The sequence below is a fragment of the Staurois parvus genome, unplaced genomic scaffold (assembly GCF_062004578.1).
Source record: "Staurois parvus isolate SC_StPar_1 unplaced genomic scaffold, SC_StPar_1.0 ptg000085l, whole genome shotgun sequence".
Lineage (NCBI taxonomy): Eukaryota > Metazoa > Chordata > Amphibia > Anura > Ranidae > Staurois > Staurois parvus.
The window spans coordinates 1,671,464-1,693,658 of record NW_028317881.1 but is presented as its reverse complement, the minus strand read 5'-3'; the positions used below and the strand labels follow the sequence as shown (position 1 = coordinate 1,693,658).

Below are 22,195 nucleotides of genomic sequence, written 5' to 3'. Positions count from 1 at the left end.
AGACAATTAAACTTTTCAGTGAGCCTTCTTTATATATATATATATATCTTCATAAAAAGTATGTAAAATTTGAATTTCCATAACCTTTTAAATGTTTGCCTTTTCAGATTACAGGAAGATCCTCCTGTTGGCGTCAGTGGTGCACCATCTGAAAATAATATTATGGTCTGGAATGCAGTCATTTTTGGGTATGTTTGTCCTTCAATTGACAACTTGGCTACTACACCTTAACCACTTCAATACTGGGCCAAATATTGACACTTCTCTCATACATGTAAATATCTGCATCCCCCAAACTATATATATATATATATATATATATATATATATATATATATATATATATATATTTTTTTTTTTATTTATTTTAAGCTGAGCCCCTGGAGAGTAAAATGGTTTGTCTTGCAATTTTTTTTGCGCCACACAGTATTTGCACTGCTGTTTTTCAAATGCAAATATACTTTAAAGAGTTTTAATGCAAAAAAAAAACACAATACCAATACCCAATTATTAGGTAAAATAGAAAAGCTGGCTTTACGCCAAGTAAATAGATGCCTAACATGACACACTTTAAAATTGTGTACGCCTGTGGAATGGCGACAAACAACAATACTTACAAACTTCCATAGGCAATGCTTTTAAAGTCTTTACAGGTTACCAGTTTAGTGTTACACAGAAGCTCTGGTGCTAGAACTATTGCTCTCGCTATAACGTTCACGGCAAAAGCTCACGTGTGCTGCTAAGACTGCTTACATATGTGTACAGGACCTACATATGCATTCACCTTTTTGTGCGTGCACAATGGGGTCAGTCACTTTAAGTTTTTATTTATTTTATTTTAAAACAATTTTCTGACACTGTCTCCTTTACATTTTTTTAATCACTTTTATCGCTATCATAAGGGATGAACATCATCCCTTGTGATAGTATGGGTACTGACGGGTTACAGAGATATCTGCAAAGCTTTGTGTTTTATTTATATTATTAATATACACATTATGTTAAATCTATGTACTGCAGCATATTGTGGCACGTTGCTGTGCTTTCAAATGTGTTGTGATAAAATAATGCCCAGACTGGGCTAACAAACCCTAACAGTTCTAAACAGCCTCAGATTAAAGATCTCAATAGCTCAAGCTAACATTTACACAAAAGTTAAAAAAAAAATGACTCATCTCCCTCTCCTGTGCTCTCTCTGTATGGCCGTGACTGACTTTATGCTGTTCTCTCTTTAAAAAAATTGTACCACAGTAGATGTAGTAAGTGCTTGATTGTAAAGCAAAGATTGTAGACATTAAAAGGGGTGTATAAATTGGGTGAAATTGTAATAAAATAAACACAAAATTGTTATACTTGTTAACCACTTCCAGACCAGCGAGGTACCCGTACATTGCTGGATTTTCTGTGGTTGTACTGGAGTGATGACTGCAGCTTCAGGCATCACCCTGGTACCGGTTTTTAGAGCTGGCGGTCGGCTCTCTTGCACAAGCAATCGGAGCAGCTACTAGCCACTCAATTGCTGTACAAGTAGCAGGCGCGTCCTCTGGCTGGCCGAACAAACCAGGAATCAGCTTTGATTGGCTCTCCTTTATTGTAAATCGGATGCGATGACCTGACATCACTTCCTGTTTACTCGGCACAATTTTTATAAATCTGAAAACATTCAAAAACACCGATCTTGGTGTTTTGACTGCTTTCAAGTGCAGAGGAGAGATTTGGGGTCTCTTAGACCCCAGATCCTTCCATAAAAATTGCTGTCACAGAGCATGTTTACATTCCTTGTGATGGCAATAAAAGTGATTAACAAAAAAATTAAGTTGATAGTGTAAAAATAATAATAATAAAAAAAAACTTATTCTCTAGGGCCTCTGCTTTAAAAATACACAATGTTTTTTAGGGTTCTAAGACATTTTCTAGCAAAAAAAATACTGATTTTGAAATGTAAACATAAGTGCCAGAAATGGCTTGGGGCTGAAGTGGTTAAAAAACTTAATTAGGAACTTAGTGAAAAATGTTTGCAGTTAGATTTTGCAAATTCTCCAGTAAAGTTTGTTTTTGCATGTATGGAATGAAATGGTCTTTTTTCCAAGAAACTGCACTGTGAATGGCCACAGAATGCAGTATTATCTTGTACTTTTACAAAATGGTGATGCTATACACTATTTAACTTCCACTGTATATTTCCTTTTTTTCCAGACCTGAAGGAACACCATTTGAGGATGGTAAGTTTCCTATAACTGTCGTGCTTAGGATGTGCACATCTGAGTGATGTTGACTGCAGTGTAACTTAAAAATGCATTTAAAGAAACCATCAAGGAGAAAAACCAAGGTTGCTTATGTTGACCTCCTAAAATGTTAGTTACCAGGTTTGTCTTTTGGCATTCCTGCCCCTGCCTTACCCTGGTAAACACATACAGTATACTACAAGACAGGTTAATGGTTAATGGATGGTGAAAGTTTTATATGCAGCTACAGTTGTGTTCAAAATAATAGCAGTGTGTTGAAAAAAGTGAATAACGCTTAAAATCCTTCTAATAGCTTTTATTTCCATACACACAAATGCATTGGGAACACTACACATTCTATTCCAAATCAAAACATGAAGATAAACCTATCAAATTTGTGTTGTTCCTATAAAAAAAATTGAAGAAAAGTGAATATTAGACTGTTCAAAAAAATAGCAGTGTTTGTATTCTTCTTTACAAACTCAAACATTCAGTATATAAACTGAAAAGTGTTTGAAGATTTTGCTTTCCTTTTGAATCACTTAATTTAATATTTAGTTGTATAAGCACTGTTTCTGAGAACTGCTGTACATCTGTGTTGCATGGAGTCAACAAACGTCTGGCACCTTTGAACAGGTATTCCAGCCCAGGATGATTGGACTACATTCCACAGTTCTTCTCTATTTCTTGGTTTTGCCTCAGAAACTGCATTTTTTTATGTTACCCCACAAGTTTTCTATTGGATTAAGATGCGGGGATTGGGCTGGCCACTCCATAACGTCAATCTTGTTGGTCTGGAACCAAGATGTTGCACGTTTACTGGTGTGTTTGGGGTCGTTGTCTTGTTGGAACACCCATTTCAAGGGCATTTCCTCTTCAGCATAAGGCAGCATGAGCTCTTCAAGTATTCTGATGTATTCAAACTGATCCATGATCCCTGGTATGCGATAAATAGTAGTATGAGAAACATCCCCATATCATGATGCTTGCGTAACCATGCTTCACTGTCTTCACAGTGTACTGTGGCTTGAATTCAGTGTTTGGGGCTCGTCTGACAAACTGTCTCCGGCCACTAGACCCAAAAAGAACAATCTTACTTTCACCAGTCCACGAAATGTTGCGCCATTTCTCTTTAGACCAGTCAATGTGCTCTTTGACAAATTGTAACCTCTTCAGCACGTCTTTTTTTCAACAGTGGGACTTTGCGGGAACTTCTTGCAGATAGCTTGGCTTCACATAGACGTCTTCTAATTGTAACAGTACTCACAGGTAACTTTAGACCTTTGATCTTCCTGGAGCTGATTGTTGGCTGAGTCCTTGCCATTTTGGCTATTCTTCTATCAATTCGAATGGTAGTTTTTCACTTTCTTCCACGTCTTTCAGGTTTTGGTTGCCATTTTAAAGCATTCGCGATCATTTTAGCTGAGCAGCCTATCATTTTCTGCACTTCTTTATATGTTTCCCCCTCTCCAATCAACTTTTTAATCAAGGTACGCTGTTCTTCTGAACAATGTCTGGAACGACCCATTTTCCTGAGAATTTCAGAGAGAAATGCACTGTAACCAGTATGTACAACATTAGCTGCATTCCTTCCTTTTAAGGGCAATAATTGCTACCTGTTTTTCAAAGAATGAATGACCTCCCTAATAGAACTCCACACTATTTTGAACATGCCCCTTTCAATTAGTGATTTAATTACACAGAATCAGCAGCATGCATGTCATGACTGCTGGGTCTGTTGGATTTCTATTACTCTACTACACCTGCTAGTAAATTATTTGCCATGTAGAAATATAATTTCTACCAAAAACAGTGATTGATCAGGTTAGTGATGTCTGACTGCTATTATTTTGAACACAACTGTATATAGCCTCTGTCCTCCCTAAGGATCATGCACTATAAATTGTGGGGCCGAAGAAGAGGGCTAATAGAATGGTATAACTTTGTTTATGTTGAAGGGATGCTCCATGAGACCCCCTCCAAGTGTTTCACAGAGCATGAGAAAGTGGGATATTTAGAACCCACGAAACACATCAAGACATAACTTGAAATCCCACCCTGCTACTATCATCTAGCATCTTAAAGTCATTTGATGTGACTACAACAAAGGATGTGTATATTCTCAGAGTAGGGTGGGAAAGCCATTGTTCTACGGTGAAACAACTGTGTTTTTTTTAATGTCAATGCATTGTGGATCTGTAAATCGAGCATGTGTGGCCCTAATACATTGTACTTTTAATATTTTGTGAATACATTTTGTATAATTTTAATAGTGGTGTATATTATTAAATGTAGAGTGTATTATGTACTTATACAGTCCCTTTTTGTAGTGTATTTTTTGTATAGAGGTACTTTTGTGACCAGGTTGCCTCGACCCTTTTACTTGAGCTTTTTGAGTCGCTGAGTTGGGGGATAATGTAAACTGACCAAACCTTCCTGATCTGCTTACTTGTTTGTGGCATTGTGACCAAAAAATGATTGAAGTCAGAGAGTCATCTTTGCAGTCAATTTACAATTCCAGGAATTTAGCAAAGGTCGGCAATTTGTGTGTCTCATTATAGGTTAACTTTATGCTACACAGCCATGTCACTAGGGACTGGTACACACTACAATTTTTTCTTTTTTTTTTGTTCAATCCAGTGGGCTGAACGAAAAAATAAAAAAGCTGACCGTAGAGGAGGAGCCGCTGTACTATCTGTAACTATCCGATGTTCGTACAGCAATCTCCCCTGTTGTGCTATTGTGTTTTGACGGGGGGGGGGGGGAATTGCCCCTCACCAGAACATTTGTCAGTGCTCTCAGCCAATGGCTGAGAGTACTGATCGGGAGTCGATCGACATACCTTTTTCGGACATGCCCGATATTCGGCCCTTGTGTACTAGACTTTAGACCTGTTGAGTTATAATAGAGAATACAGATTGTGATAGTTGATATTGCTTCAGTTTGTAAACTTTACTTTTTCCTGGGGCAGAATCATTGAACCTGGAAGATATATTGCTTAATCGGCAATTACGTTGTCTCCTATCTGGCTTTGCAGTGTGAAAAGAGTTTGCATTTATCTGTGTATTTACCAGTTTGTCTGGGTTTTTCTTTAATATCATAAATTTATGTGAATTGTCTGCTTGCTGTTCCATATATTCCTGTGTTTAAAACTAGACTTGACTTTTCTGAAAGAATGTAAACCGTTTTATTTCTTACATTGCTGTCAAAACATTTCTGTTTGTGTGTATATAATAAGCCCCAAAGCCTGGGGTTCACAGTGACTGCTTTCATGCTTGCCTCCATTAAGCCCTACAAATTAAAAAAACAAAACAAAAAAATACTGTTTGGTCCCTCTTTAACATCCTATTTATATGTTATCACTCCTATGCTTATTGGAGAGAAATTGACTTCAAATACATTGCAAATAAGAACTGAAGAAGTGAAAAAAGGAGTTACATTTACTTGTGAAGTGAAGTGGCACGATTTCAAAGTCGGGTGAGATGCTGATTGCAGGTGCGATTTTTCAAGACATCTGACACAGATGTCTATGCAAATTTCACCAAAAGTAGTACGTGTACTACTTTAGAAATCGGTGCGGCTCCGACCAAGTCGGAACTGCACTGATTTGACCACTGTAGGGTGCAATTTGGCATATGATTTGCAATTCGCATGGCATGCAAATCTCATGCCAAATCACACCCGATGTGACCGGGGTGTTATGCGTTGACCTCTTATACGCAAAATAGGAAGAAATTGGCCATACAAGTATCATGAAAGAAAACATTCACCATAGTCCACAACCCTTCACATCATGGCACAAATCATCCCCTTGGAGAGGCCTTGCTATCAATGTACGGCAACTTCACATATTATAGTAATATCAAATTGGAGGCATGTGCATCAAACCTTCACCTTGTATAACAACCCATTCAGTTTAAAATAAAAATGAAAGGCCAAACATTTGTGTATAGATAAGAAAAAAAAATTTGAAATCCTTTTTTTCCCTTTTTTATAAGTGATCACATTAACTCTATTCTCAGCTGCTTAAGAGCTGAAAGGAGAAACAGCAGTACACTGAACTTTCCAGTGAAAGGTTGTGTGGGGGGGCATGTCAGGTTAAGTCTGACCATTGGAGGAGAGCCGCCTCCATTGCCAGCATAGCTAGAGAACTGACCACGGTGTGTTATCCTGCCTAGTGTGGTCGTTTAGTAGAAAGAGGGGGAAGACTGTCAGGAACACCAGGGATATCACACAAAGGAAGCAACACAAAGAAAACAAGATACCTTTTCATATAAGTACATGGTACAGCAGGAACATATCAGGAATTTGAAATGTTGGGTGTACATACGCTTTAATGTTTGTACTAAAGTCTCTTGTTTAACAATCCAAAAGGAGGAATATCCCTAAGGCGTTATAAGAACTTTTGCACACTGGCCCTCACTGCAAGCTTGGTCAGCATGCTGCTACTGTGGCATACAGCATCTGATTTGTCCAGTTAGGTGAAGGGCGGTTGAATAGGGAAAAAGTTGACCTCCGTGATAACTCGTATGGCCTGAATTATGAGTATTCACAGACATAGAAAGACGGGGGGATGTTGTTTGGTCTTATTTGAGAGAAAAAAAAAAAATCTGTCAATGTGCTTCACTTTAGCAGATGTGCGGGGTTGCCAACAATTCTTAATGGCACCCCCACTCATCAGCACCTATGGTATATTTTCGCACATGCCAAACCACATGGTGTTGTTGCAAATGCGCATGCACAGATCTGAACCAAGCCTCATATCAAAACACACACACTTCACCCCCGCTTTCTCTCCTGCCTTACACAGTCAGGGCTGAGAGTAGAAGGCATAGCAGGTCTGGACAGAAAGAAATAAGCAAATAAGCTGGTCATTGATTGTTAGGGCTGCTCTGCATCCAAGCAACCTTATGTTTGTTGTCTCTGGCTACCCCTGCCCTCCTGTCTGAGAATGACTGTGGTGATGGCTGCTGGGCAGAACGTCTCCCAAATAGTGGTACTGTGGTGGCCCGGATGGGACATTCACACGGTCCAGATTCTAATTGTGGTCTGCCATTTAGTGGTGCCTGGCATACATTGTGCATTCACTAGAAGGCCCTATGTCAGTGGTGGGCAACCTTTTTTTTCAACTGAGCCAAATCTCACCAAAACCACGATGAAATTTATTTTGAGAGCCACATTTTTAAAACTGAAAATACATCCCCCATATAGTAATTCATCCCCCATATTGTGTCAATTCACTTACCTTTGCTCCGCGCGTTCCTCTCGCCGTGTTCCCGCGCCATTCCGGTCTTCAGGGCGGACTGTGAGAGGAGAGGAGTTCGTCACGCTGCCCCGCCTACATCCTGACAGCCAATGTTTGCCACACTCCGCGGGCCGGATTAAAAGGTCCGCTGGGCCGTAGTTTGCCCATTGCTGGGCTAGCTGCAGAGTCCTGACTTTTGGGGCGGCCGCCCGAGAGGAGGGAGGGGAGCGGGCGCCCGGCACACAGAAGAGCCGCATTAAAGTGTGCAAAGAGCCGCATGTGGCTCGCGAGTCACGGCTTGCCGACCACTGCCCTATGTAAATTAAAACACTGCAGATAACATTGACATGCTTGATTACGTTTAATAACATTTTATTGAACATATCTAACTTGAGCTTTCTTTTGGGAAACCATTAAATCGGTGGGTTTGGTTCCCCTTGGGTGCAATATAAACACCTTTTCCAATTTTTACTTCTAAACTGCTTCTTACTTCATTGTCTATTACACTGCTGTAATTTTACAGGGGAATAATTTTACTTTAGTTTTCTATGGTTTTAATTGAATGAATTATTTTTTTATATAGTGACTAGTTTTCCTAAGATTCTTGGTAATGTAACGCTATGACAATGGCAATTGTTTTTGTTTTTTTTTTTTTGTTAATGAATGGATTGAGCAGATTTTATTCATCAAAATCTAGATCCACTGATTTGCCATTAGATTCAATTTCTTTTTTCTCTCTTCCTCCAGGAACATTTAAACTTATTATAGAATTTTCGGAAGAATATCCAAATAAACCTCCAACTGTTAGATTTGTGTCAAAAATGTTTCATCCAAATGGTAAGTGCTTGTTGGAAACAAGTAATAAAATTGGTTGTTTTTAAACTGCTTCCTATTTATACATTGAACAGTTCTAATCCTAAAGTTACACTGCAATCAAAATTAGACAAGCTGCCTGTGCTTTACTTTTAGTTTTTTACATAGGCATAAATGTAGTGAATTGGCCCACCTCACTGGTGTTCTGAAAACTCCTGCTTGTGAAGTAATAGTGCTATTCTCAAACATAACTATTGCCGGATTTTGATGACTCTCATAATAAGCCTGATGGAAGTCTGTTCTAGAATGTTTAAATGTTGTGTTTGTAAATGTTTAAATGGAAGTGGGGATACAGGCAACTGAGGGAGAGAGATTGAATGAACTGTAGAACACTGTTTTACTATGTGATCATTTTGGTGACAGGAGGATACACCGAACTCGAATGTGAGTAAGATGGGGAAAAAAGTAAGTAAGTAGGTGGGGGGGGAAGTAAGTAACTTTCTTTTGGGTGCAGCGTTGCATGACTGCGCAATTGTCAGGTAAAGTAATGCAGCGCCGTAATGCAAAAGATGGCCTAGTCAGGAAGGGGGGTAAATCCTCTGGAGGTCAAGTGGTTAAAGCTTAATTGAACAAGCTGAAGTTAGATGGTGATTGGTTACCATGCACAGCTGCACCAGTTTTAGTAAATCTCCCCCAGTATGTCTATTATATTTAAATTTTACTTCCACACTCCGCTGCAGTTAATCAAGCACAGACTGTACTTGAACAGCTGCTTCCCAGACTACAGGAGCTGAGAAATGAATGAACTGAAAGCAAGAGAGCCCAGAAACCACTGTAGGCGGTACTGAAAAGTGATCAGGTGGCTCTAGCTCTGCTCCAGGATCACTTTTACTGAGAAAAAAAAGCTTACAGCTGTAGCCGCTAGCTTGTTTTGACCACTTGAAGCCCCTGCTGGTTTTTTTTTTTTTTATAAAATGCCATACAGATAAGTGTTTAACCTGAAGCTGCAAGTGGCTATGGCCACCTTGGGACTGGCTTCTTTTGGTTTTTGTAACTTTGTGCCAACTTTTGGTGGCAGGGTAATTCACTTTTATCACGAAATAAAGATACGTGTCCCTAAATAATGGAGAAGGGCTAGTTTCATGGCTGCCCTTCAATTTTTCAAGTTGCTGATTTGAAACAAGAATTCAGATTAGAAAATATGACTTGACTTGATTTTGACTTTTATGGTTTTGAGTTGATCTGAATTCTTGTTTTGGGTCAGTATTTACAGAAGGCAATGCTATGTGAGACAACCAGGCAGCTAACATTTTCAAAGAGGTCAGCAATGGCATCCTCGGTTATTTCTCACATTACAGATTTCTGAACTGTTGTCTTCCTCTAGAAAAAAAAACATTTACCGCATTTTCCGGCGTATAAGACGACCCCCTACTTTTCCTGTTAAAATATAGGGTTTGCGCTATACTTGCCGTATAAGACTACCCCTTTTCCAACGCATACCAAATAAAAATTAAAAAACATCAGATTTGATTTCAATATGGTATGGTATTCCAATGATGGGGCACGATTCCTCCCACTGACACCAATGATGGGGCACGATTCCTCCCACTGACACCAATGATGGGGCACGATTCCTCCCACTGACACCAATGATGGGGCACGATTCCTCCCACTGACACCAATGATGGGGCACGATTCCTCCCACTGACACCAATGATGGGGCACGATTCCTCCCACTGACACCAATGATGGGGCACGATTCCTCCCACTGACACCAATGATGGGGCACGATTCCTCCCACTGACACCAATGATGGGGCACGATTCCTCCCACTGACACCAATGATGGGGCACGATTCCTCCCACTGACACCAATGATGGGGCACGATTCCTCCCACTGACACCAATGATGGGGCACGATTCCTCCCACTGACACCAATGATGAGGCACTATGGTGCCCCATCATTAGTGTCAGTGTGTGAAGAATAGTGTCCCATCAGTGTCAGTGGAAGGAATAGTGCCCCATCATTGGTTTCAGAGCAAAGAATCCTGCCCCATCATTGGTGTCAGTGGGAGGAATAGCGCCCCATCATTGGTGTCAGTGGGAGGAATCGTGCCCCATCATTGGTGTCAGAGCAACGAATCGTGCCCCATCATTGGTGTCAGTGGGAGGAATCGCACCCCATCATTGGTGTCAGTGGGAAGAATCGTGCCCCATGATTGGTGTCAGTGGGAGGAATAACGCCCCATGATTGGTGTCAGTGGGAGGAATAACGCCCCATGATTGGTGTCAGTGGGAGGAATAACGCCCCATGATTGGTGTCAGTGGGAGGAATAGCGCCCCATGATTGGTGTCAGTGGGAGGAATAGCGCCCCATGATTGGTGTCAGTGGGAGGAATAGCGCCCCATGATTGGTGTCAGTGGGAGGAATAGCGCCCCATGATTGGTGTCAGTGGGAGGAATAGCGCCCCATGATTGGTGTCAGTGGGAGGAATAGCGCCCCATGATTGGTGTCAGTGGGAGGAATAGCGCCCCATGATTGGTGTCAGTGGGAGGAATAGCGCCCCATGATTGGTGTCAGTGGGAGGAATAGCGCCCCATGATTGGTGTCAGTGGGAGGAATAGTACCCAGTCAGTGGGGGGAGGAATAGTGCCCCATCGTTGGTGTCAGTGGAAGGAATAGTGCCCCATCGTTGGTGTCAGTGGAAGGAATAGTGCCCTATCATTAGTATCAGTGACACCAATGATGGGGCACTATTCCTCCCACTCCGCCTCCTCGCCTGTGATTGGCCGCCTGTGTGCCTTTCCTGAGCTACAGTTCTGGCGGCCAATCACCGGTGAGGAGGCGGAGCCGAGCGGCAGGCGTGAGGGAGTGACTGAAGGAGCAGCGCTTCCTGGACTGGATCGTCGTGGGACCGGAGCCAGGTAAGAGACAGCATCCCTCTGCCCACCCCTGTACTTAGTGTCCCTTCCGTCGGAAGGGGGGGGGCGGCGGCGGCACCGCGCCGCCCCCCTAAAAAGTGCCGCCCTGACTTATACCGGTGTATAAGACGACCCCTGACTTTTTTGAGAAGATTTTCAAGGGTCAAAAAGTCGTCTTATACGCCGAAAAATACGGTAATTTCTTTATGGTTTTTAATTTCTCTTCAAGCTTTAAGGATGCAGAGTGGTAATACAAGCACTGCTCTTGGGGAGGGACTCAGGAAAATATGCACCAAACACTCAGTCATACATAGTTTGTAAATTGAATGTTGCTGTTGGTGGGAAAAGGGGAACGGTGTTCTCACTCATTGGTTTCCACACACAGTCACAGACATTCCGCTGCTGCCCTGCATAGGCTATCTATAGGGGGAATCACAAATCATTTCAAATACAAAGGCCTGCAAGGTAATACATTTCAAAAATTGAGAATCAGAAATATAAAAATATAACTTTACTGTGGCTGCAGACTTTTTGTCATGTTCAGCTGGCTAATTGTAGATGTTTATTAAAACTGTAAACTTGTTATATATTTGTGGCTTAAATTAAAACAAGACTCTTGCTAATGTGTTTCTTGTAGTTTATGCTGATGGAAGCATATGTTTAGATATCCTTCAGAACCGCTGGAGCCCAACTTATGATGTTTCATCTATTTTGACGTCCATTCAGGTAAACAATTATATTTTTTAGCTAAAAGAGGATGACATACTTAAACCCAGGAATAGTCTTAAAGGTACATTGCGAGGTATCATCATTGATTGTGTATGTGGGAACACACACACACTCACACACTCTCTCTCTCTTTATTTTTAAAGAGGACCTGAACTGTAAAGCGGAGCACAAAGAAATAGCTGCCAGTATTGCCTTTTAGGCACCATGCAACTGATATTTTTCCCATAATTTATTTAAATTTCCTCTTTTGCACTGTCTTGGTGTGGGCATGGCAATCTTGGAAGATGGCTTTGCTTCCTCATATCAGAGTTGCACCTCTGATGACTGGTGATCTGATTACTAGTCAAGAAATATTCAAGAAGCAGCACAAGAGGTACAGGAAACACACTGTTGATGAAGTAGAAACTGGGAGATGGTTACATTCTTATATGCTTTGTCTCTAGCAAGAACCGTGAATAGCATTGTAAGGACATCACTAAATCTTGTGAGAACAGCAGTTGCAGGGAACAGTGTATAGATATACAGCTATGAGGCTCTCCAGCCTTGGCCAAATTTTTGAGACTGACACAAATTTTAATTTTCACAAAGTCTGCTGCCTCAGTTTTTATGATGGCAATTTGCATATACTCCAGAATGTTATGAAGAGTGATCAGATGAATTGCAAAGTCCCTCTTTGCCATGAAAATGAACTTAACCCAAAAACACATTTCCACTTCATTTCAGCCCTGCCACAAAAAGAGCAACTGCCATCATGTTAGTGATTCTCTCGTTAACACAGGTGTCAGTGTTGATGAGGACAAGGCTGGAGATCACTCTGTCATGCTGACCGAGTTAGAATAACAGACTGGAAGCTTTAAAAGGAGGGTGGTGCTCGAAATCCTTGTTATTCCTCTGTTAACCATGGTTACCTGCAAGGAAACACATGTAGTCATCATTGCTTTGCACAAAAAGGGATTCGCAGACAAGGATATTGCTGCTACTAAGATTACACCTAAATCAACCATTTTTCGGATCATCAAGAACTTCAAGGAGAGAGGTTCAGTTGTGAAGAAGGCTTCAGGACGCCCAAAAAAGTCCAGCAAGTGCCAGGACTGTCTCCTAAAGTTGATTAAGTTGCGGGATCAGGGCACCACCAGTGCAGAGTTTGCTCAGGAATAGCAGCAGGCAGATGTGAGTACATCTGCACTCACAGTGAGGCGAAGAATTTTGGAGGATGGCCTGGTGTTAAGAAGGGCAGCAAACAAGCCTCTCCTCTCCAAGGAAAAACATCAGGGACAGACTGATATTCTGCAAAAGGTACAGGGATTGGACTGCTCTGGACTGGGCTAGAGTAATTTTCTCTGATGAATCCACTTTCCGATTGTTTGGGGTATCTGGAAAAAACCTTGTGTGGAGAAGAAAAGGTGAGCGCTACCATCAGTCCTGTGTCATGCCAACAGTAAAGCATCCTTAGACCATTCATGTTTGGGGTTGCTTCTCAACTAAGGGAGTGGGCTCACTCACAATTTTGCCATGAATAAAGAATGGTACAAAAACATCCTCCGAGAGCAACTTCTCCCAACCATCCAAGAACAGTTTGACAAACAATGCCTTTTCCAGCATGATGAAGCACCTTGCCATAAGGTAAAAGTGATAACTAAGTGGCTTAAGGGAACAAAACATCGAAATTTTGGGTCAATGGCCAGGAAACTCCCCAGACCTTAGTACCCTTGAGAACTTGTGATCAATCCTCAAGAGGTGGATGAACAAAAAACCCCACAAATTCTGACAAACTCCAAGCATTGATGATGCATGAATGAGCTGCCATAAGTCAGGATGTGGCCCAGAAGTTGATTGACAGCATGCCAGGGTGAATTGCAGAGGTCGTGAAAAAGAAGGGTCAACCTTGCAAATATTGACTCTTTGCAAAAACTTAATGTAGTTGTCAATTTAAACCTTTGACACATATGAAATGCTTGTAATTATACTTCAGTATACCATAGTAACCTCTGATCTAAATACACTTAAGCAGCAGACTTTGTGAAAATTTAGAAAGTTGTGTAATTCTCAAAACTTTTGGATGTAGGCACAGGAGTGTCAAACACCAGCACTGCTATTTTTAGGGAAGATATATTATTTTTATTTATTTATTTAGGCACAAGTAACACTTGTAGATATTACCTATAAGATGGCAGACCTTCATTTTTGAGTTTGTCAGTTTTAAAGCAAGCCTTGCAGCTAGAACTAATTAGCTCCATCTGTATTCTCCATGCAAAATCACTCCAGAGTCCCAATAAAAAAAGAAAAGGTACTAGCAATAAAAAGTTCCCTTTAGACTCTGGTTTTAAAGTGGTTTTAAACCTTTGGGTTTTTGTTTTTTAACCACTTCAGCTCTGGAAGAATTAACACCCTTTAAGACCAGGCCATTTTTTGCTATTCAACACTGCACTACTTTAATTGGCAATTGCGTGGCCATGCAGCGCTGTATACAAATTAAATTTTATATAATTTTTTTCACACAGATGGGGCCTTCTTTTGGAGGTGTTTTATCACCACTGGTTTTTTATAAACAAAAAAGATAGAAAATATATTTTTCAAAATTTTCAGTTATAAAACATATCCAATAAATAAAATAAATCTATTGTCTTTATAAATTTAGGCCAAAATGTTTTCTGCTACATGTCTTTTGGTAAAAAAAAAAAAAAAAATCTCAAGAGTATACTATTTTGTCTGTAGAAAAGCATAGCATATAGCATCCACAAACTATGGAATATATATTTGATAATTGATCAATTCTGATTTACTGATGGATGATCTCATTTCTTGAGGCCCTTAAAATGTTAGGAAATTGTAAATAGCCCCAAATGACCCCTTTTTGGGAAAATAGACGGTTTGAGGTATTTAGTAAGAGATATGGCAAGTTTTGACGTTTGTAATTTTGTTTTTCACAATTTTTTTGAAAATGAAGAAATTACAGCACAGCGTCATGATATATGATTGGTGTGGCGGTGATCAGGGACACTGATTGGTGACAGTTCAGTAACATTGTACTACTCTGAAAGGGGGTGATCATGGATTTTTTTTTTTTACACTTTGCTGGTACAATGAAGATCATTGTACCAGCAATGCTTTTAACTGTCCATAACAGCTGTGAATACTAGTGATCTGTGATTCGCTACAGCTAACCACATGGCACAGGGTGCTAGGATTGGTCCAGTTGCGATGTGATAGCTGTGAGCCAATAACAGCTCACTAGTAAAGGAAGCCAAGCTATTATGAGTCATACATAACCTCTTTGTTGACATTATGATCGTGTGATCACATAACTACCACATAATCACTGGGATCCACATTCCGTACAGCGCTTCCCTGTGTCTGTACAGGCAAAATGACGTACAGCTACGTTGCTTTGCCTGTACATGACATCCACCCACAGTAAATGTAATGTGGGCGGTTGGCAAGTGGTTAATTAAAATAATAAGGAGGTTGCACAGAGCAGCGCTGATCCTCCTCTTCTAGTTCTGGGGTCCCCCGCCAGTGCTCCAGGCTTCTCTTGTTCTCCATGTGCCACCATAGGTATTTGCTTCCTATGGTGGCACACATGCAGGCATGCTCACGAGCCCTGCTCTGTGTCCATTGACACATACAGCATGGTATGGCTGCACCCCCTGCTCACAGGATTTGTTTGACAGTAGCATGAGCCAATGGCTCCCGCGGCTGTCTCTCTGACCTGTTTGAGAGAAGATAGCCGCTGCAGAGGAGCATAGTGCTAGAGTGAAGGGGCAATACAAACGCTGGGGTATTTTTTACCTTAATGCAAAGAATGCTTTATAGTAAGAAATGTTTTCCCTTTAGAACCACTTTAAGGTAAACTCAGCTAGCAGCTTGCTAACATCATATGGCCTTTCCACAACTTCCTGGAGAACTTGAGGATTCCATATCTCTTGAGAATGTGCTGGTCCCTAGATTTGGTTGTGGGACATCACTGATGCCTTTGGTGAGTGGGCAGGAAGATGGAGTCTAAGGCAAGCAACTTTTAGTTATTTAGGGTGATGTGGGTTTTTTGCTTTTGTTAGAACAGTGTTTCTCAACCTTTTTTACCTTCAAGGAACCCCTGGCAAAAAGTTTGAGATCTCGGGGAACCACTGAAATAACATTTAGCTCTACAGCTCACGGAGCATTGGTGTGATCAGCAAGCTGTGCTATAAAAACAATTATTTTAAGAAATGGCATTAAATAATAGAAAAAAATATTAAAACTTACCTGTTTTAAGTTAGCAGCAGGATAAAGCACAGGAGGACACAATACAGGGGGGAAACCAGGGCACATTACATGGGGGGCACATTATGGGGAGCATTACATGGGGGGGGGGCAGCAGGGCACACAGGAGAACATGGTGCGCATCATAAGGCACACAGCAGGGCACAGGGCAGAATATGGGGCACACAGCAGAACATGGAGCCCATCATGGACCTCACGGCAAAACATGGGGAAGACAGCAGAACATGGGGTGCCTCACAGGGCACACAGCAGAACATGGGGCACGCAGAATAACATGGGGTGCAGGACACACAGAAGGGTATAGGGCACAAAGCAAGTGTAGTATGGGATGCAGCTGTAATAAAATCTCATAGCGTGATTCTTTCCGCCGGCCCCTCTTCTCCATCCCAGTTGATGTCACATACAAGCACCTGGGGTGGACTGGATGAAAGGAGGGGTAGGCAGGAAGGGTCGCACTATAAGAGAGGTCTTATTACAGCTGCTACCTGCACTACTCTGCATGTGTTTGCTGAGATTCTATCTACACGTCAGCTGTCTTTGTTTGACGGGTAGATTGCTGTGGAACCCTAGGGTTCACCCGAACTCCAATTGAGAAACACTGGTTTAGAACTACTGATTTTTGCATGGGGAAGCTAACGGGTTTTAGTTTGGTTTTGGCTGCAAGGTCTGCGTTAATGGAAATTTTTAATGAAAAGTTATAGGAGTTGTTCTTGCTGTTGTCTTTACTTTCAGAAAATACTAGCTGCTTTGTCATAATTCTGCCACTTTGAGTTCAATAGTTTTGAGTCTATAGCCTAAAACAAGTATTAAGCGGATTTGGATTTTTTTTCCTGCCTTTATTTTGCTACATGCTTTATTTTCAGAAGGTTAGCACTGGCACCCTCCATATTTCTTTCATGATATGTATATTTTTATACAGCTTCCACATTGTTTTTGCTATTATGGTAATAGAGATTTGTAGGTTGGCCACTAGAGGGAAATCTGTATTTCAATCAGAAGATAGAATTACCAGCTCCTGTTCAGTTCTGCAAATGTGTACATAAAATTTATATAATCTGCTTGTCTACTGATATAAGATTTTTTTTCTTTTTTTTTCCTCCCCAGTCTCTTCTTGATGAACCAAATCCTAATAGCCCTGCGAACAGTCAAGCTGCACAACTTTATCAGGAAAACAAACGCGAATATGAAAAAAGAGTGTCTGCTATTGTTGAGCAAAGCTGGAACGATTCCTAATATTCTGTGTACCACCTTTTTTGTGTACAATTTAACTTCATAAGAGACAGAAATGGAGGTACTACAAATACCACAAGATTAAAAGTTTTAAATACGTTGATGGCAGACACAGAATTCTCCAAGTTTCCTCCATTGTGCTCATGTTTGGAAACTGTAAAAGCTTGTGTATCTCTAGTGTATTTTTTACTGCATGTTGTGCATGGTTTAAAAATAAGTTATTGCTACATTTGTAATATATCCGGTTTGTATTTTTTCTTCTCCTTGATGTATAACATTGGCATGGAATTTCCATGAAAATACACATTTTTGTAAATCTTTTTCTTTTTCTCCAAAAAATTGGATGCTTCAGTTTTGTGACTTTTATTTCCTTTTTTTTTTTTTAATAGCAGGTGAGCACTTAATTTTTATTATATATATTTTTTTTTTTAGTTTTTTTTTAGTTTTTATTTTAAAATGAGCTGTTTAAATTAACTTACAATAGAGTTGAGATTTTTATATATATATAAAATTTTTTTTTTTTTTTCTCTCTGATTAGTTGTGTTAAAAAAGAACTTTAGCTGAAATAATGCTAGCAGGAAGGCATTTATTGCAAAGACTTAGTTTATTTCTTTTGCAATGAAAGCTTCCTGTTACCAAGTCTCTTGAAAGTTTGTACACTGAGCTCAGTGTCCAGTCACAGAATGCCTTGGTGCCAGGATGAATTAACACCTGTGCGCATGCACGGAAGTTGCATCATCCCTGAACAGCCAATCAAGATTCCTGAAAATGCCAAACTCTCAAGACAACTGGGCGAAGATGTCAGCGGTGTCAAGGGAGCTTGCAGATGTTGCTTCTCTGGAGGGGAGGCATGTGGACTTTGTTCTGCTTTAAGGCCGTACAAGTTTTAAATGATGTATGCCCTTTAAGTGTAACTTCATCTTTAATTATATTTTTTGACAAATTTTGTCAATGTGTTTTTCACTCTTCCCCCTTTTAGTGCTGAGTGACAGTTTCTCCTATCTCACCACCTCCCTTCCACCCACCTCCCAATGAGCAAGGTATAGTCACCCATCCATACTCTCTCATTGCTTCTCCCACTGTAACCTCGCTGTCTAAACTTGCCCGGGTGCATGAAACTCTTGCCCACACATGACAGTATTTGGTCCAGGTGATTTGGCCTTTCAGGCTTGTGCACTGCCATGTGTGAGGTCACTTACCACCCCCCCCCCCCCCCCATATACCTGGATATTGAGTTTACCTTACTTCTTATAATATATATTAGTAGGCACTATCACCTAGTCTCTTATGCTCATTAGGGTATTAATGTGTCTGTAATAGAAATTCAATACTTATCCTCTTCCTGAAAAGTCTAATTGAGTATCTATAATGCTGAATGTAGGTGACAGTGTGCGGAGACATGTTGGACCTAATTCTGAGAGGTATCTTTAAGCAGAAGAAGTATCAGTTTTGTTTTTTCATGTTTGGTGTTGATTATCTTTTGCAGAGATCAACAATCTCGACAAGGATTTAATTTCCCTTCCAGTTGCCAGTAGACCAACACTGTTTTTCAGTTATCCAGTGCCAGCTTTAATTGCCAGGACAAAGGTGCTAGCTGTGAAATGCACATACCTCAGGCTTTATACCATTGTCATTATATTTGCTGTGGTGTTAATTATGCCAGCCATAGATGAATTGAAAGCTGTCTGCTTCAGAAGGGACTGGTTGAGATTCAATCCATGTAGGAGCGGGTTCTTTGTACTTGTTGGATTGTTTACATATGATTACAGCTAGCGGCTATAGCCGCTAGCCGTAATTGTGTTTTACTGTCCAGAAAGGCTTCCTATACCACCCAACCCCTGCCTCCCCCCCCCAACAGAACACAATAGCATTTCTACTTGTGGTGGAAGAAAAGAAAATGAAATCATCTATGGGTCACAAAAGACAAAATTCCATCTACGTGAAACAAATTGAATTCACAATTCTCACACAGATTAGCCTCTTGGCCATCATGCAAATCTATCTTGGTCCAGCTGCCTCTTTCTGGATAGCTGTCAGTGTAAAAATGCAATACTGCCTAGGGACCCTGCTAACTTCGTCTGTGACCAGAAAGTATAATGGCTCCTTCCATGCATAGTGGAAGGGCTTCCTGCAAAGGCTGGTACAAAAACTACAAAGAGGAGAGTCTGTGAGATATCAGAATGAAGAAGTGTTGACTGCAGTAGAGGGACAATTAATACACTATATTACATACATATATACACTACATTGCCAAAAGTATTGGGACGCCTGCCTTTACACGCACATGAACCTAATGGTATTCCCGTCTTATACCGTAGGGTTCAATATTGAGTTGGCCCACCCTTTGCAGCTATAACAGCTTTGACTTCTGGGAAGGCTGTCCACTAGGTTTAGGAGTGTGTCTATGGGAATGTTTGACCATTCTTCAGAGGCATATTTGTGAGGTCATTTACTGATGTTGGATGAGAAGGTCTGGGTCGCAGTCTCCGGTCTAATGCATCCCAAAAGTTGAGATCAGGACTCTGTGCAGGCCGGTCAAGTTCCTCCACCCCAAACTCACTCATCCATGTCTTTATAGACCTTGTTTTGTGCAGTGGTGCACAGTCATGTTGAAACAGGAATGGGCCATCCCCAAACTGTTCCTTAAAGTTGGGAACATGAAATTGTCCAAAAATGTCTTGGTGTGCTGACACCTTAAGCGGTCCTGTCACTGGAACTAAGGGGCCAAGTCCAACCCCTGAAAAACAACCCCACACCATAATCCCCCTCCACCAAACTTTACACTTGGGACAATGCAGTCAGGCAAGTACTGTTCTGGCAACCGCCAAACCCAGACATGTCTATCGCATTGCAAGAGAGAGAAGCGTGATTCGTCGCTCCAGAGAACATGTCTCCACTGAATCTGGTGGTGGTGTGCTCTATACCAGTGTATTGCACTGGGTGATGTAAGGCTTGGATGCAGCTGCTCGGCCATGGAAACCCATTCCATAAAGCTCTCTATGGACTTTTGTACTAATCTGAAGGCCGCATGAAGTTTGGAGGTCTTTAGCTATCGACTCTGCAGACAATTGGCGAGTTCTCTGCACCATGCGCTTCAGCATGTGCTGACCCTACTCTTGTCATTTTATGTGGCCTACCACTTCGTGGCTAAGTTGCTGTTGTCCTCAGTTGCTTCCACTTTGTTATAATACCAGTAACCGTTGATCGTGGAATATTTAGTAGCTAGGAAATTTCATGGGTGGACATAATGCACAAGTGGCAACCTATCACAGTACCACGCTTGAATTCACTGAACTCCTGAGAGCGACTGATTGTTTCATAAATGTTTGTAGAAGCAGTTTGCATGCCTAGGTGCTTGATTTTATACACCTGTTCTAATCGTGGTGATTGGAACACCTGAATCTAATGATTTGGAGGCGTATCCCAATACTTTTGCCAATTGTATGCAGCAAAATGCATTACAAGTAGACATTCCACTGTTTCCTACATGGCAGTTTCACATGTGTGTGCTGCAGTTTAATGTTTTGAAAGTGGAAACTATAGCCCTGTTCACATCCACGTGGGCTACTGTGAATTCAACCTTACCCTCTTGCTGCCTCTCAGCCTGAGTAAATATGCACCGACTGCCCCCCCTCATGCTTCTTACCATGTAAATTGCCAGAAAATCATCTTGAACAAAACGATTTCAGGAGGTGGGCCAATTGGCGGGAAGACTGAAGTAATCCTTTCTTCTGTCTGCATTAGACTGTTGACCTCATTATCAAAAACATTTCCCTCAGATGATTTTCCTGGTGCCAATCTACAGTATACAGTATACTACTTCTGCCCACAGGATGAGTGCAAAGCTATAAGGTGTTAACGCCCACATGACAGTCTATTCTCTTTTTTTTGTCTTCATGAAAATCAAAACCAGTGTGAAGAGAAGAAATCCTTATACCTTTTTGGGATTTATTCGCTCTGGCTCAGCCTCTCCTGTAGCAAAGTCCATGACCTTGGGTCGAAGTAGTCCCACATAAAGCGAAAGCTGTCTTCCTTGGAAGTGCTTTACTTTTTTAGATTTTTCCCTGCCTGCCTCTCAAAAGGCGAGTGGATCCATGGAGCTGTAGCACTGCATTTACAAGACAAGTATACAGTCAGGTCCATAAAAATTAGGACATCGACACAATTCTAACATTTTTGGCTCTATACACCACCACAATGGATTTGAAATGAAACAAACAAGATGTGCTTTAACTGCAGACTGTCAGCTTTAATTTGATGGTATTTACATCCAAATCAGAGGAACGGTGTAGGAATTACAACAGTTTGCATATGTGCCTCCCACTTGTTAAGGGACCAAAAGTAATGGGACAATTGGCTTCTCAGCTGTTCCATGGCCAGGTGTGTGTTATTCCCTCATTATCCCAATTACAATGAGCAGATAAAAGGTCCAGAGTTCATTTCAAGTGTGCTATTTGCATTTGGAATCTTGCTGTCAGCTCACAAGATGAGATCCAAAGAGCTGTCACTATCAGTGAAGAAAGCCATCATTAGGCTGAAAAAACAAAACAAACCCATCAGAGAGATAGCAAAAACATTAGGCGTGGCCAATACAACTGTTTGGAACATTCTTAGAAGGAATGCATCGGTGAGCTCAGCAAGACCAAAAGACCCGGAAGACCACGGAAAACAACTATGGTGAATGACCGAAGAATTCTTTCCCTGGTGAAGAAAACACCCTTCACAACAGTTGGCCGGATCAAGAACACTCTCCAGGAGGTAGGTGTATGTG

General features: G+C 41.1%; 1 protein-coding gene across 1 annotated transcript in view; it reads left to right on the top strand.

Annotated features, from left to right (window-relative positions):
• UBE2B (ubiquitin conjugating enzyme E2 B) overlaps positions 1-18,370 on the top strand; it is a 47,317-nt gene extending 28,947 nt beyond the window's left edge. The window contains exons 2-6 of the mRNA XM_089669950.1: positions 108-188; positions 2,197-2,222; positions 8,218-8,307; positions 11,843-11,931; positions 17,299-18,370. Coding sequence (XP_089526076.1) covers positions 108-188; positions 2,197-2,222; positions 8,218-8,307; positions 11,843-11,931; positions 17,299-17,427 — 415 coding nt within the window. The 3' untranslated portion in view covers positions 17,428-18,370. The remainder of the gene's footprint in view (positions 1-107; positions 189-2,196; positions 2,223-8,217; positions 8,308-11,842; positions 11,932-17,298) is intronic.
• Positions 18,371-22,195: the final 3,825 nt, after the last annotated feature.